We start from the raw sequence: 17,981 nt of genomic DNA on the forward strand, positions 1-17,981 counted from the left end.
TTCTCATTCAGACTTGTTTGTCATTGTCCATTCAAACACTATCATGTGATTGCAGTAATTCTCATCCTAGGGTTCTATTATTCTTTTTAAAAAAGAAAAATAATTTGTGTGTGTATGCATCTGTGTGCCTGCTTGTCTGTATGTGTATGCATGCAGTGCCTGAGGTTGCCAAAAGAGGGCATCAGATCCCCTGAATCTGGAGTTACAAGCAGTTGTGTACCACCATGTACATGCTGGGAACTGAACTTGGACATCGGCAAGAGCAGCCATCTCTCTAGACCCCAGAATCTACTTTTTCTGCATAGTGTAACTTATTTTTATTTACATTTTTTCATAAAGTATAACATAAAGATCATGTTTTCTCTCCTCCAACTCCTCTAATATCCTTTCCACCTCCTTACCCACCCAACTTCATATTCTCCCTCAAAACAAAACCAGGACAAACAACCAAATGAACAAGTAAATAACCAGAAAGATAAAAAATTACCAAAATAGGACAAAATGAAAAGACCACAAACAAACAAACATGGAGTCTGTTTTGTGTTGGCCAACTGCTCTTGAGCATGGGGGATAGGGGATACCCTGAAGTGTGGTGCATTTCCATTTCCCAGCAGGTATGAATTGCAAATAGCTTCTTGGTTAGGCATGGGACTTTGCCTCTACTTCCCCTTCTCAGTGCTGGGTTTTATCCGGTTTGAATTTGTGTTGGTCTTGTGCCTGCTGTCACAGTCTCTGTGGGTTCAAATGTGTTCATAATCTTCCTTGGAGTCATACACCATTTTTGGCTCTTATAATTTTTCTGCCTCTTATTTCACATAGCTCCCTGAGCTTTGAAGTGTGTGTGTTGTGGTGGTGGTGGTGGTGAGGTGGGGGCGGGGGTAATGAAGACATCCCATTTAGGAATCAGTTCTCCAAAGTCTCACTCTCTGCACACTGTCCAGTTGTGGGTCTCTGTGTTAATTCCCATCTACTGCAAGAAGCTTCTTTGATGAAGGTTGAGTGAAGCACTGTTCTGTGGGTATAACATTTATATTATAGTCATTTTATTGTATGTTCCTTTGGAAGAATAATATTAGTAGGTGTGGTAGTTTGAAAGAAAATGACCCTCAGAAGGAGTGGCCTTGTTGGAGTAGGCATGGCCTTGTTTGAGAAAGTGTCACTGTGGAGGTGGGCTTTGAAGTATCATATATGCTCAAGCCACGCCCATTGTCTCAGACAACTTCCCATTACCTGCAAGCCAAGATGTAGGACACTTGGCTGCTTCTGGAGCACCGTGTCTGTGTGTGCGCCACCATGTTGCACCATGATGATTATGGACTAAACCTCTGAACTGTAAACCACCCAATGTTTTGTGGTTTTTTTTTTTTTTTTTATGAGTTGCTGTGGTCACAGTATATTTTCACAGCAACAGACAGTAGGTTTTTGCTAGGCCCATGACCTACCTATCTAGTCTCATGTTCTTGGCACTTTAACAGTATCAGGTGTGGATGTTATGTTATGGAACAGGCCTTAAAACCAACCAAAAAGCAATTGGTTACTCTTATAACGTTCTTGCCACTATTGTACCAGTATATCTTTCAGACAAATCGCTGTTACAGGTTTCAGGGTTTATGGCTGGGTTATATGGATAGTTACTTTTCTCCTTTGGAAGCATACAGAGTATCTTCCAATATCATTAACATTTGTAAGTTGGAAGACGACACTTTTTATTATTTATTTGTTTGTTTTGCTTCCTCTCCCTCCTCTCATCCAAGTCTCTGCTCCCACCCTCCTCTGTCCCCTCCATCCCCTCCTCATCCATTTCTATTCAGAAAAGGGCAGGTCTCCCAAGAATATCAACAAAACGTGGCATATCAAGTTATAGTAAGACCAAGCACCTCACCTTGTATTAAGGCTGGGCAAGGCAACCCAGTATGAGGAATAGGTTCCCAAAAGCCAGTAGAAGAGTCACAGACAGCCCCTGCTTCCACTGTTAGGAATCCTACAAGAAGACCAAGCTATACAACTCTAACATATGTAGAGGGCCTAGGTGAGTACCATGCAGGCTCTCTGGTTGTTGGTTCAGTCTCTGTGAGCTCTTATGAGCCCAAGTTAGTTGATTCGGTGGGTTTTCTTGTGGTGTCCTTGACACCTCTGGCTCCCTCTCTTCAGGAGGATTCCCTGAGCTTGGCCTAATGTTTGACTGTGGGTCTGCATCTGTTCCCAGGGAGGTGAAGCTTTTAACTGGGCACCAGTTCTTTCTCTATGTTCAATAACATTAAGAAAATAATCTCCTCTATGAGTTATAAATGTTCTTAATGACATGCAAAAATGTGAATCCTTTCCATGTTTTCAATTCTCTTTGCCAAGATACATCAGATGAATCAGCATGTACAGTACCTAGGTCTTTCCAAAATGCACACCTTTAATAATGTGACTTGAAAGTTGAAATTGTTTCTTGATCCATAGGCTACAGAACAGCTGCTGTTAACAGGTGAAAATATCAACTTCATTGTACAGCTCCATCAAAGCTCTTGACTGACAAGGTATATCATTTATAAGTATATGTATGTGTGTTCAATAAATCATATTATAAATAGGCTTGCTGTATCCAGACTTTGCCCACTTATAGAGCATATACACAGTAGATTTAGCATAGTCCCTAAAAACTCTGGGATATTTCAAGAATATCCCAGATGAGCAACTACAAGGCATCAGCTATGTTATCCCCTAATAGGAAAGTTTCCCTATCCTTTGCAGTCCAGAATTGCCTTATCTCTAGCCAGGAAAGCCCTAGATAAGACCTTCTGATAAAGTGGCTACATTCCACATCTTAGCCTTGCTGGGGCCTCTGTATAAGCACTTGCTGTTTGTCTTTCACTTTTACGTAAGCAAGCCAGCTTCTTTCCTTCAACCTCAATAACCAATCTCTGCTAACATCAATCTTCCTCGTCAGCTTCTTCCTCACCCCTCTCAGAGCTCACAGGATTGAAGAGTTAAGACCATGCTCTAATTAGGATTTAATGACTATTACAAAATTCTTTATGGGCCCTTCAACTCTGTCTCTAATGATGGTAAAAAAAAAAAAAAAAAAAAAAAAGCCTGTCTCATATTCTTACCATTAGTGTGGTCACTAACTTTTCATTTGAATTCAAAACTTACCTCATCTGGGCAATCTCAACTTTTAGCATGCACTAAGTGTAAGCATTCCTAGCTTTTCATTTAAACCTTGAAGTGAGAAATATGCTACTCTGTACTGACTTGAACATTTAAAAGGCCATCACTTGCCTAATTTCAACAGTGTCATATTAAAGAGCATATGATGGTGAAGCAATAGCATTCATTTATGGATCAAAAATCCACCATCTATAAAAATTATAAAAACAACTATAAAAACCAGTGATGTCAGGTCACCATGGCAGAAAATCAAAATGTGACAGAGGTGGGCTAGTGAGAAGGCTCGGCGGATAAAGCCAAATGCCACACAAGACTGGCCATCTGAATTCAATCCCCAGAACCCATGTGAAAAGGAGAGGTCTAGCCAGAGCCACACTCCAACTTCCACATGTGCCCACATACACAGACATAATAAAAAATGGCAGACATATAAAATGAAAAAAGTTGCCAGGTAAAAACATTCCGAGAACTGTTCAAGTTAGGCTTCCACAAAGCCTTATCACCGACCTAGTGCACTCAATCAAGAATAAAGTAATGGGGAATGTTTATATGGTATTACTATTTTCTCTTGGTTGATGTTTGCTTGAGTAGTTTTCTGCCTTTTAAACTATACTCTTATTTTTTGTTCTTACTTTTTTTATTCTTACATCCCAATCAAAGTTTCCTCTCCCTCTTCTCCCAGTTCTTCTCCCCACTTCCCCTCCTCCCCTCCTCTACCCCTATTCCCCTGTTTCTTTTCAGGTATGACAGGGTCTCCCATAGGTAGCAGCTAGCCATGGTATATCAAGTTGCAGTGAGACTAGACACCTCTTCTTCTATTAAGGCTGGATGAGGCAATCCAGGAGGAGGAACAGGTCCCAAAAGCAGGCAACAGAGTGAGAAGGCCCCTGCTCTCACTGTTAGGAGACTCACAAGAAGACCAAGTAGACAGTTGTTATTTTTTAAGTATATTCTCTTTTATTTTTCCTTCTTTCTAGACATGGTCTCTTTATGATGTAGCTCTGGTTGGTCTGGAACTCACTATGTAAACCAGGTTAGCCTTGAACTTCCAGAGATCTGCCTGCCTCTGCATCCTGAATGCTGGGATTAAAGGTGTGTGCCACACCCAGATATATTCTAAAAAATAGAATGTTCGCCAGGCGCTGGTGGCGAACACCTTTAATCCCAGCACTCGGGAGACAGAGCCAGGTGGATCTCTGAGTTTGAGGCCAGCCTGGTCTACAGAGTGAGTTCCAGGAAAAAGGCGCAAAGCTACAGAGAAACCCTCCCCCGCAAAAAATAGAATGTTCTCAGTCAAGACTGATACTAAATTATTTTTATGACATGGAATACATTTACATTTAAAAAAAAACGTTTTATTTTGGAAAAATATTGTTTACAGAAAATATGAAAAAAAAAACCTCAGAGAAACCCTGAATGCCTTTCACTTAATTTTTTATTAATACCTTTATGTGGTGATATTTTATTTAGGCTTGGTGGCATACACCTTTAATCCCAGCACTTGAGATCTCATATATTTGCTTGGGAAGGATATGCACCTTTAGTCCCAGGAAGTAGTAAGGCAGGACACAGAAAGGTATATAAGGCATGAGGAAACAGGAATTCATGCTCTGGAGGCCAAGGAGTTGGTAAGGTGAGGTTGGCTATGGTTTGTTCTTTTTCTCTGTTCTTTCAGCATTCACCCCAATATCTGCCTCAGGTTTTTTATTAATAAGACCTTATAAGATTCATGTTATACCTTTACAGTGCATTTTTTAACCAAGAGTAAACATTAGGATATTATTAACTCAATCTCAGACTTTATTTGGATGTCACCAGTTTGTCCATATCCTCGTTCTGCTCAAGAATTGAGTCCTCAATTGTATATTGAGTTTGTTTTGTCTTTTTATTTTTACTAGTGTGGGTATATGTGGGTGCAGGCATGCCACAGTGCACCAGGAGGTTGAAGGAAACTTTCAATTGGTTCTCTCCTTCTACCATGAATTCTGGGGATTGAACTGAGGCTGTCAGGCTTGCACAGCAAGTCATTTTACCTGTTGAGTAACCTCCAGAGCCACATACTGCATTTACTTTTATTCTACTAATTTTATTATTCCCATGGTTTACTTTTAATGTAATTTCTGATATAGATGAGTTTAAGTCCATCAGCAGACTCAGTTTCTGTTTCACGCTCCTTTTGTTTCTTCATTTGTGACTTTTTTTGCTTGTTTTAATATTTCCTTTTTTTCCCAGAGATCTGACTGCACTACTACATACATCTTCTTGGCTCATAAGGACAACATTTTCCTGGCAATAATACTTGGAGCTATCAAATGGCTGTAGTTGGACCAAGAAACACTACCAAAACCAGAAACTGTAGATGACTCATAAATGTGTCACAAACCTTCCTAGTTTTATTAAAGATAGTACATAACCATTTTCACATGAAGTGATGAAGGAATACTGAGCTAAAAAAAATATAGAAATGGCTACAAAGGGATATCAGTTTGGAAATGTTTATGATAGCTTACAACTTTCTCCTGCTTTATTTTACTAAGTACCTGGAATTATAGGCACACACCATAGTATTGCATAATATTGAATTATGTTCTTAAGTACTAACCTTCCCAAGTCAAGTAAATATTAAGCTAGATCTATCCATGTTCTCACATCTGATTTTGTTTCTGTAAGCATAATTTATTTTTATTTAGTTTGTTTGTCTTCTGAGATAGGGTTGCACATAGCTCAGGCTGGCCTAGATCTCACTATATAGCCAATCAAACTCAGGGCTTCACCAGCGTTTTCTGACTCTTAAATGGTCTTATAATAAAAAATCCCAGAGCCAGATATTGGGGTGAGAGCTGAAAGATCAGAGAAGCAGAGCAGCCATGGACAACCTCACTTTACCAACTCCTCAGCCAATCCTGTTTCCTCAGACTGAAAGCCTCTAAGTCTTCACCCGAAAGGATCTCAAGCTGAACTGCCTTAGTTCCTGTTTCCTTATGCCTATATACCTTTCTCTGCCCTGTCATATCACTTCCTGGGATTAAAGGCATGTGTGCTACCCAGTACTGGGATTAAAGGTGTGTGCCACCATTGCCTGGCTCTGTTTCCAGTGTGGCCTTGAACTCACAGAGATCCAGACAGATCTCTGCCTCCAGAGTGATAGGATTAAGGGTGTGTGCCACCGCTGTCTGGCCTCTATGTCTAATCCGTGGCTGGCTCTGTCCTCTGATCCTCAAGGCAAGCTTTATTAGGGTACACAATATATTATCATATTCCCCCCTTTTTGTCTAAAATATTAAAAGGTTATAACTAATATAAGAAAAACTATATATAATAAATGCAATAAGTATATACACTATACACAATCAAGAGTTACATTAACAATGTCCAGTCTATAAACATTTGACAAATTCAGACAAAAATCTCCATTATTTATCCTATCCTGGTGAGTCCAAATTCACATTCTATGCTAACTTGAATTACCAACCAAAAATATCTTTTGATGTCTTTCAAACCTATACACTTTATACCTTTTTAGTGAGTTTATTTTCTGAATGTGTTAACAAGGAAAACTGTATCTATCTAATCTTCAACTCTCCTCAGAGACCTGAGAAGGAAATAATATTAACTGAGTAAGCAGGAAGTGCAAACAAGTGACTTCCAAAATATGTGAGAAATGACAGAAACAGCTGGCTACCTGGACAGTCACCCAAGATTTCTCTGCAACATTGGGGCATCCATCTTTGACATACAGGCCTAGCATATCTGACAGATTCATCTGTGAAGCAGGATTTTCTGAATGGCCTTCCTACCTTGTCTTGACAAAGTTAGGCAGTCCTTTCTTTTGTGTCCTGCTTCTCCACTTTGGACAGCATACTGTCAGCAGTCAAGGCAAGGGCACTTTCTTGACCAGTGGCTAACTTGCCACAAAGAAAGTAAATTCCTTGTGGAGTTTCTTTGATGCCCATCATCTTCTCTGAAGTAGATTGGTACTGCCAGGAGTAGATATGTCTCATTGTGATGAAAAAAAAAAAAAAAAAGAATCTATGTTATTAAAACATCTTAACTGCCATATTCTGTAGATCTCTGAAGTGTTTGAAGATGACCTGTCTATCTAAAATATATTTGGCCTTGAAAACATACCTAATATGACTACAAGTTTGATGCAATGACTATTAACTTGCATTTCTGATATCCTAATTAGTTGGTAATAACTTTCAAGGACAAGCAATTTGCATGACATTGTTAAATGAGCTTTATAGGTACAATACCTTGAGCAAGATTAGAAATATATGTACAATATTTTCTAACAAAATCAATCTCAAATTTGTATCAACATACATAATTTGTATACAATATACAAAAATCCAATTCAATGTAAAATATTTAAAACTGGTAGTTTCTAAGTGTAGATTCAATAATCTTCCTTTTTATCTTATCATATCTATATTCTTTTTCCTTTTCAGAGTAGATCCAATAATATACCCTTTATCCATCATTTCTATATTTTTTTCAGAGTAGATTCAATAATCTACCTTTTATCTTATATCTATATCCTCTTTTTTTCTTTTTCTTTTTCAAACAAGAACCCTGAATCTAATCTCCTTTGTTTAGCTTTTTTCCTGACCATTAACAATAACTTGTAACCAACCATCCTAAACAATGACAATTACCCATAACCCATTGAAAGGCCAAAAACCACCACCCACCTCTTAGGAATATGGTCGTCATGTTCTTAAAATTACTTCCTGCTGTCTGAGAGCAAGGGCATCTTTAGTGTATCTTGAAAAGAAAATTTGGGGGTTAATTGTCAAGTCCTGGGAGAGGTAGCTGTATCATTTGTCCAGTCTCTGCATAATTGGAAAGTGCAGGGCTTGATTCAAGTCCTTGCTCAAGTAGTCTGTGAAGGTGGATCATCTTAGCTAGTCATCTTGAAATTGTCCTGAGCAGTTTGTAGTCCAAAGCCGATCTTTGGGTGGTGTTTGTCATTTTAGTGGTATTATTCTGATGGAATCATTGTTGTGGGGACCCTTCATCTCTTTGGAGACTTCAAAGTCGCTGTTAGATATGATCATGTTTCACTGCAGAAAATCTTTTTTGTGGGACTTTTTTCTGGATGATTTGTCCTTTTTCTTCAGTTGTCTCATTTGTCCAGTGTTCTTCAGATTCCTTAGCCTTCATTTTTCTGAAAGACCAAAACAAAACCCTTCCCCAACCCTCAATTTGGGGAGGTTCCAAATCTAATCTTTATCAATTTTGATTTATGGTTTCTCCTTAAATTTTTTTATTTTCTAATGTTGTTCTATCATCCAGAGCAGTAAGATTTTTTCAATAGGAATTAGGTTTTTTAATTGCTCTGGGCAGGAGTTCTTCCACAATGACAGGAAAGGACTGAACTGAATTTGTCATGGTGACCAGTGGGAGGCCCCTCAGGGAGTTTCTGACAGCAAAGACAAAAGATTACCTTGTCTGCCCACTGCTGATTTACATTCCTTAGTCCAATGTTTACCCTTACCACATCTGCATAATCCTGAAAGGAGGGGCGGTCTGTTGCCATTATTCCTTGAAAAAACAATGTTTCTAAGGAAAGCCCTGTTTACAGTCCCTTTTTTTTTTTTTTTTCCCTTTTTTGGAGCTGAGGATTGAACCCAGGGCCTTGAGCTTGCTAGGCAAGTGCTCTACCACTGAGCTAAATCCCCAACCCCTACATTCCCTTTTTAGGTGACCTTGTTTACCACATTTGAAACATCTGACATTACTATTTTTCTTCAAACCTCTGGAAATCACCTCTCCTATCCAAGCATCATCATAGTCATGAGATCCAATATTCATTGTATCTTGAATCCATTCTTCCAAGGGTGCTGATCTTGCCTTTAATGGCCTGATTATCCTTTTGCATTGTGCATTAGCATTTTCAAAATTTAGAGATTCAATTTTACCTGTTCAGCTTCTGAATTTGGTATCATTCTATTTATTGCTGAAGACAGCCTTTGTAAGAAATCAGTGAAAGTTTCTTTTGGGCCCTATATAACTTTTGTAAATGACTCAATTTTCCTACTTCTTCAATTCTGTCACAGGCATTCAAGGCTGCCATTTGGCATAAAGCCAGGGTGTGGTAACCATAGAGATTACTATAGTGATATTTTATTTGTATTGAAATGTGATTTTATTTGCATATTAATAAAATTGCCTTGGGGTCAGAGCAAGCCATAGCAGAAGCTGGGCTGTGGTGGTGAACACTTTTAATCCCAGCACTTGGGAGGCAGAGCTAGGCAGGATCTCTGTGTGTTCAAGGATACAGCCAACATGGCGACACAGGCCTTTAATCTCAATACCAACCATAGAAGACCTGGAGGTCTGTACAGTCAGTCAATGACAAGGAAGTCATGTGGCTGGGATTACAACCAATGAGAAGGCAGAACAGAAAGTCTATATAAAAGACAGGACACAGGAAGGAGGTCTCTTGCGGAGAGGAAAGACAAAGCAGCAGTGAAGGGTACGGTTTTCAGCTCTTAGCTATTGCTCTGACCTCTTGGCTTTTAACTCTGCAATTGGCTGATTCTTATTTAACAAGACAGATTACCTCTGTACATTAGCATAAGCTCCCTCTCCAAGAAGTTGATCTTGGGAGATTTCGAAACCTCTAGCTCTACTCTGTTGTTCAATGGTCTGAGAGTCATCTTTCCACCAGGTCCCCCATTGTAATTAGGGACCACCCTCTAAAATGGCTGTAACCAAATCTCTCCAGTCTTGAGGGATAATTCTACTACAAGTTGACTATGAGTTTAACATCTGCTTCACAAACAAGGAATGCATACCGTATGACACTATAGCTTCTTTGAATCTCCTCAAATCTAACATTTGCATAGTTTATTCAGCTCTTATATAGTCTTGGAGATATCTAGCATTTGGCAGTTCCTGTAAGGTCACTGGATAGATTAAGGTTGGCTGTTTGAAAGCTTTAGGCTGTTTCTCTGTAACCTTATAATGCAATGCTGAGATTGGTTCACCTTTAAATTCATCTGTTTGGGTCTGAATATCTCTATGGTCTGTTTTAATAAGTTTTTCTAAAACTTTTATCTTGGCACTCATATTAACCAACTTTTTTAATGATAAAACAAAAATGATCAAACAAATAGTATTTATAATTAACATCACATCTATCTCATCAACATTAATTATCCTCTCATTTAAATAATTGTTCCATTTTCAGAACATCCACCGTATTATCAAAAAGAGACCAAACACCCTCTATTGTAAAAATGTTTCCCATTTTTTAATGTGGGGAATTTTTTTTCTTTTAACTAATTCTTCCCTTTAAGAAATCTTGGCCAGGCGGTGGTGGCACACACCTGTAATCCCAGCACTCGGGAGGCAGAGGCAGGTGGATCTCTGTAAGTTCGAGGCCAGCCTGGTCTACAAAGCAAGTTCCAGGAGAGGTGCAAAGCTACACAGAGAAACCCTGTCTCGAAAAACCAAAAAAAAAAAAAAAAGGAAATCTTAATTGACTCACCAAATCTGCTGATAATGACGATTCAGATGACAGTGTGGCAACAGCCCAAGAAGGGGGCACAAAGAAAGCCAGAACCCGGGGAGAAGAAAGAAGCCAAAAAGCCAGCCTTCTGCACCAGAGAACTGTGAAAGCAGCTAATTCTGGGGTGTTTGGAGCTTGAGCCTGGGAAGTTTGCTGCAGAGAGGCTGCAACAGAAACTTAGCCACTGGATTAGGGACTCTTGGCCCAGGCAGAGTAGAGATTCTGGTCATATGTAGCTCCGGCCTGAGCCTCAGGCAAGGAGCTTTTTCATGAATTTGTGCTCCACAAGTTAGACACCAGATGTTCGATTCTTAGATGGTCTTATAATAATAAAAAAAAAAAAAATCCTAGAGCCAGATACTGGGGTGAAAGCCGAAATGTCAGCTTTCAGACAACCCCACCTAGCCAATTCCTCAGCCAATCCTGTTTCCTCAGACTGAAAACCTCTGAGCCCTCACCGGAAAGGATCTCAAGCTGAACTGCCTTAGTTTTTGTTTCCTCATGCCTATATACCTTTCTCTGACCTGCCATGTCACTTCCTGGGATTAAAGGCATGTGTGCCACCATTGCCTGGCTCTGTTTCCAGTTTGGCCTTGAACTCACAGAGATCCAGACAGATCTCTGCCTCCAGAGTGATAGGATTAAGGGTGTGTGCTACCACTATCTGGCCTCTATGTCTAATCAGTGGCTGGCTCTGTCCTCTGATCCTCAAGGCAAGCTTTATTAGGGTACATAATATATCACCACACACCAGTGCTAAGCAAATACTACCAATATGAGCTGCATCCAAACCTATCTACCATCATAATTTATACTTACAGGGGCTGCCCATTTTCCACTGTATAGGGCATATTATGGTATATTATATATACAGCATCTCAAAAGGTCCCAGTAAAATTTAATTCCACTCAGCCATACCAGTCACTGCTATGGTTTAATGCAAATTTCCCCCCACAGGATCGTGTGTTTGCGTACCTGGTCCTCAAATGGTAACACTGGTTTGGTGAACTGTGGAACCTTGGGACATGGACCTAGCTTTTGGATTTTAGGCCACTAGGGGCAGGACACTAAGCGTTATGGCACAGCTCCATTTGCATTGTGCTCTCTGCTTCCTGATCTACCAAGATGACAGCAAGCTGTGCCTCTGCCTCCATGAACCACCCCATTCCAGCCACACAGCAGACTGATATCCTGACCATGAGACAAAATAAGCTTCTCTTTCCTTATGTTGTTCTTGTCAGGTATTTTTGTCACAGATATTAGAAAAACCTAAAACAGTTGACCAACCCTAAAATATACCTTATGCATTAGCTTTTCCTATTTCATTCTTCTCTGTTCCACTGTCCTGCTTCCTTGGAAATCCTTCAAAATAAATCACCTGGACTGAAGAATTTAGAGTTTGGTGATAACCCAGACTAATTTCGAGCCACTACTAATACAACACTTGGGAAGGAATCTCACTGTATCACTTTCCAGTCAAGGTATGGATAAGATTCATATTCCATCCACAGCTGTGGGATACATGCTTACCCCAAGAGAAGTCACATATGTTACTTCCCTGTGCATCCAGAACTACAAGTACCATAGCCACAAACTCCATTAGACTCACAGGAACACTGGATCATCAGGTGACCCCTTCAGGACTTCTGTGGCCCAAAGTCATTTTGTGTTTGAAAAATGAAAATGAAATTAAGTAATAAATCATGTAATTGTAAATGAATTGCCCCTCAGTTCTTGCATTTAAATCAGACTGATAATAAATTAATGAGTCTTACTCTTTTTTTTTTTCTTCTTTTGGTTTTTCGAGACAGGGTTTCTCTGTGTAGCTTTGCGCCTTTCCTGGAACTCAGTTGGTAGCCCAGGCGGGCCTCGAACTCACAGAGATCCGCCTGGCTCTGCCTCCCAAGTGCTGGGATTAAAGGCGTTCGCCACCACTGCTCTACGAGTCTTACTCTTAATAGCACTAAGCTATTACGGAGAGGATTTACTGCTTCATGTAACTTAGATGGATGGGTAGAGAAGTAATCGAACATGAAATAATTCAGAGTTCAAACTGCTGCAATCCATCTCTCTTTCTCATTTAACATGCTGCTTTCCCCCTTTTTTCATTTTCTCAGCCCATCTTTCAACTGTTTCATGTATTGGTCCCATTTTTTTTTTCAGTAGATGGGCATCCTCCAAGCAGTAGGAAAGATAGATATTCATCATGGCACTTGAAGTGACAAGGTACAATATGACCAGTAGATTATTATCCTGCTAGGTGTTTGAAATCAAAATCCTCTTCTAAGGACAGAAATACTGAAATGGAGCTATGTGACTCTACATAAGCTAAAAGGAGGCAAGAAAAGAGTACAAAGACTCCCAGAACACAGAGCCCAAGATCTGATAGTGGCCAGTCAAAAACTCCCACCTATAACTCCAAATCTTCGAAAATGTAAAATAGGAAGATCTGAAGATTATCCAAGATATCTGTAACACTGGTTTAGTGGCAAGGGCACAGGGCTGCAGAATCAGGGCAGGGAAACCAGAGATGCGGTGTTAGCAGGAATCTAAGAAAGACTTAAACTTGTTTCTAACAAGGCTTCTCTGAAGATTCACTCCATCCTTTCATTTGGCTGCAAGCCTCTGGTAACTTCCTAGTAACTTCTTAAACTTCTAACCAGGGTAACTATTGTTTACAACTCTGACTGACTAATAGTTTTATTCTTTTGTTCTGGGAAGGGGGTGCTAGGGATGGAAGCCCAAGGCCTTGAACATGCTTGGTAAATGTTCTTATCACTGTTACATCCTCAGTCCTAATTCCCAGACTAAAACTTTCAGAGACCAGTTCTGGTCATACACCTCCACTTATTTGCATGATTTTAAAAAAGCCAGGAAGAGGGGGAGGACAAATCTGGCAAATGAGGGGTAGTGCTATACAACCCTGCAATAGCTGTGAGGGCTGAACTATCCTGGCCTTCATTTACAACATGAATACATAATGAAAAAGCACCAGCATTTTTTTTTAAGATTTATTTTAAATTACATGTATATCTATTTGTGGGTGATATATACATGGGTGCCCAGAGGCCAGAGGTGTCAGATACCCCTAGAGCAGGAGTCACAGGCAATTTTGAGTTGTACAATGTGGATGCTGGGAACTAATTTACTAACTCAACCAAGGATGTACACAAAGAGTTCAAGAAATGTCTACTGAATAAACAAATGGAAATCTAATTGGGTTTTTATGGTTAAGTCAATAAGCTCCATTGCTTCTATTCAGACTTTTGTATTCACAACTTAGGTCTTGTCTTCTAGATGGCTATTAATCATCTGTAACAAAATGATACCACTATTATATCAGCTATCATCAATCAATAAAGTATATTTCCAAACTAAACAATAATTTCCCAATTTTGCCTTTCTAAAATCAAACTTCAGTGATCTGTTGGCTAAAACAGAAAGGCTGCAACCATACAGGTAATCATCATTGTTTACAATTTCCACTTAAGGGAAAGATCCTGCAGTTAAATTTTCCTAAATTCCCTGTATTCTTATTGGCTGTGAAAATTCTGCCTTTGAGTCGGTACTTATGATTCCGCAGTTTAACTATATTTGAGATTTACTGTCATTGAGCTTCTCATTGACCAACCCCCCCCCACCCCCCAGGAAAGAGAGAGGCACGGGAGATAATGACCACCAGTTTTGCAAGGTACGCCCACAACCTGGATGCAGTGCCATTCATTTTCTTTCCAAGCAGCAATGGATCCCGTATTCCTCATAGGTCTTCTTTCAGTATATAGGCTTACATATGCCAGCAAATTCAGTTCTAGGAAAAATAGTAGTAATAAGTAAGACGACATAGTGGCCCAACCCTGTATTCCAGTACTTGAGAGGTAGACAGGCGGGTCAGAGTTCAAGGCCAGCCTGGTCTACATAGAGTCCAGGACAGTAAGAGATGCATAGGGAGACCCTTATTCAAAATAATCCACACTTCCTTCCGGTCACTTCATTCTTTACAACAGCTCTGTGAAACGGGTTTTACTCTTACTTCCCAGAGCTACAGGACAAACCCAAAACCTGCCACTACTTCGGCACTCAGACTTACAGGAAGCCCGCGGCGGGGTGGGGGCGGCGTCAATGCCACCGTTTCCTCCGGCGAGCGCCTGCCGGAGCTTCCCGCGAGCGCTACCGGCACGGCCCCTGAAGCGGCACTACCCGTCGGGAAAGCCTCCAGCCTGGTCTGCACCGAGAGCAGAGCTGACAGCGCGAGGCACCCAAGGCCGCGTCACTCGTGTCGCCCCGAGCCCAGCCTATGCATCATGCCACTGAGCCAAGCTGCACCAGAGCGCCTAAACGACCACCCACCCCTCCGCTCACCGACCGCTCTAGCCGTGTCGGCGTCTCGTTGCTCCTAGCCTGACGTCATCACCCGGCGCCGCCGCTTGGTGCACGCGCAAGCAAGAAGATGTCTCCTACGCCGGCGCTTTTTAGTTTGCCCGAGGCGCGGACGCGGTTTACGGTGAGCTGCGGGGGAATGGAGGCCGTGGGTCTGACCCGGCGCTATTCTTTCTTTCTCTCCCTGAAAATTTCCCAGAGACCGGAGGATGTATGCTGCTTTGTCCGCTCCTGGGCCCTTCCGGAAGTGACAGGGAAAGGCGCTTTAGCTACCTCTGCGGGTCCTCTTCTGCCCCTCCTCCTGCGGTCCTGAAACCCCTGGTCCTGGTCGTCTTGGGCGAGCGGGCGAGCGTGGAGACCCGCAGACTAGCTCCGTCAGCTCCAGCTCCTCTGCTAGCTTGGAGTAGGTGTCTCGGCAGGAGCCCTAAAGTCTATGTTCCCGCCCCGCCTCCTACACTACCAGGTGTCTAACCTGGCAGCTAATTCTTGCCTCTTTAGCCTTGCTCATTTCATCCAGGGGTGGATAGGGAGCTCCTAAGCGGGAAGAGACAAACTGATCACCTCGGCAAGGGTTAGTAGCAGCTGTTTCGAGTAGCAGCTTTTGGAGAAGGGTAGTTGAGCTTTTAGGAAACACTTCGATGATGGTTTACGTGTTAGAATACATGAGCTAGAAACTAAGACACCCCTAACTCCCTCAGAAAACCAAATTGAATTGACTGACTTTTCTCGTTTTTCTGACTTTAAACCCATGGCCCTTTTCGTGTTGCCCATCATAGCAATATAACTACGAAGAACACTTTTTTTTTTTCAAGACAAGATTTCTCTGTGTAGTTTTGTTGCCTGTTCTCTCTCTCTCTCCCCCCTCCCTCCCTCCTTGCCTCCCTCTCTCTCTCTTCTCTCTCTCCTCTCTCTCTACAAAGCTGGCCTCGAACTCACTGAGATCCGCCTGGCTCTGCCTCCCAAGTGATGAAATTAAAAGCGTGTGCCACCACTGCACAAAGAACACTTTTTTTTTTTACAAACTATTAGTTCCATAATCTCTACCATTTGTACTAAGTTTTCATGCACGTTTCAATTTAGATATTTAACCGTGTTTGGGTGGTTGTAATGATATCAGAAGGAAAATTATGTGAGAGGGAAAAAGATTCTTCATAATCAGTAGTATCTTAAGTCGTTTTCTGCTTTGCCTGGTATTGTTTGCTTTTGAGGAATTATGCCTTGCTTATGTCATTAGAAACATTTTCTTCTGTTACAGTATCCCTGAAAGGAACATTTTCCCCCTTTTCTCTCAGTCCTGGGAATAGAACATGCCAAGCAAAGTACTCTACCACTGAACTATAGCACCGTTTAATTGTAGATCGCTTAGACCAATGGTTCTCAAGCTTTGCTGTGTGGTGTTGTCACCTGGATGTCTTGTGAAATGAAGATACTTATTAAGCCTAAAGTGGAGGCCAGACATTCTGCATTTTTAACAAGTGTCCATGCAATGCCACTGTCACTGATAATAGTAAGGGTGGAGAAACAAAAGCAAGGAATGATCCCCCAGTGACTCCACTTACATGATGATGGAGCCAGGAATGGACACTTATTGTACAGATAGAAGCCTTTGTAGTGTAAATAAGATGGGTTTGCAATGTCCTCTATAAAGTTTATATATATATATAGTCATATAATAAAAGGCCAGTTTATGACAATCACTTATTTACTCATTGCTTAGATTTTCCTGGTACTGTGCTGGATGAACAAAATGCCCAGAAGAGGTAGGCATTGAGCTGAGTCTGAAATGTATAGACTTAGAATGGACAGGTAGAGAGAACAGCATGAGTGTGTGAACATGCTGAAATGAGGCTCATAGGAAATGACTTTTAAACACTGCCTCACTTCAGTTCTTGTTTAGAGAGTGGGAGAGAAGGATGATAACTGTAGAGTAATGTCACCAGGGGGTCTTAAGGGAGCTACAAAATTTCAAAACCAAAACATGCAATTAAAGAACATGTAAAGATTTGGGTTTTGGTTTGTTGTTTAGACAGGGAATTTTATGCAACCCAGGCTAGACTAGAACTCAGAGGATACAGGTTGACCTTAAACTGTTGAGTCACTGACATATACTTCCCCAGTGCTGGTTACAGGATGCTGCACCATACTTAGCATTTTTTTAAAGCAGGAAACTTGCGTGGATATAATAATACATAAGAAAGGGAAACCTGTGATTCCAATGTCTATCTAGGAGCTCTTCCCAGATTTAAAGCAACAAGGATTAGGATCATTAAGTGACATCAGAAATAAAGCTTACTAAAAATGACTGGCAGGAAATGTTTCCCAGTTAAAAACATTTTTTTAAGTTACACATATAATTGATGAATGGTGAATTTTCATAAACAACAAACAAAAACTTTCTACTTATTTGTCATTTTTATTTTTGTAGAAATCTACCAGAGAGGCCTTGAATAACAGAAATATCAAGCCATTGTTGAATGCCTTCAGTCAGTTACCTGGCAGGTAAAGCATCATTGTCCATGAAAAAGGACTTCCTGAATGTTTATATTTACAAGTGAACTATTTGTGAAATGAAGGTTTTTTTTTGTTGTTGTTGTTGTTGTTTTTAATAGTGAAAATGAAAAAAAATGTACCCTTGACCAGGCTTTCAGAGGTGTTCTGGAAGAAGAAATTGTAAGTATTTTTTCCTCTTTATTTGTTGTTAAAATTTGCTGGCCAGTTAATAAGCCATGTTATTAGAAAAGTGCTTTATTATTAGAATGGGTATTTAAACATGACATCTTTCTGAGCATGAGCATTCTGCCTTTTAGAAGCTAGGTTAACAGTCAAGATAGGAGTTTGTCCTGATTAAGGCTCTTGAAAGCTCAAGTATAGTTTAAGGTTCTGATGATAAGAAAAGTTTTGACATGCAGTCTTTAAAGCATAAGAAGTA

General features: G+C 40.6%; 1 protein-coding gene across 1 annotated transcript in view; it reads left to right on the forward strand.

Moving 5' to 3' along the window:
• Positions 1–15,058: 15,058 nt before the first annotated feature.
• Positions 15,059–17,981, forward strand: part of Thoc1 (THO complex 1) — a 46,596-nt gene continuing 43,673 nt past the window's right edge. The window contains exons 1-3 of the mRNA XM_036205086.1: positions 15,059–15,176; positions 17,478–17,551; positions 17,662–17,722. Coding sequence (XP_036060979.1) covers positions 15,123–15,176; positions 17,478–17,551; positions 17,662–17,722 — 189 coding nt within the window. The 5' untranslated portion in view covers positions 15,059–15,122. The remainder of the gene's footprint in view (positions 15,177–17,477; positions 17,552–17,661; positions 17,723–17,981) is intronic.

This window comes from Onychomys torridus, chromosome 13 (assembly GCF_903995425.1).
Source record: "Onychomys torridus chromosome 13, mOncTor1.1, whole genome shotgun sequence".
In the NCBI taxonomy this organism is placed as follows: Eukaryota; Metazoa; Chordata; class Mammalia; order Rodentia; family Cricetidae; genus Onychomys; species Onychomys torridus.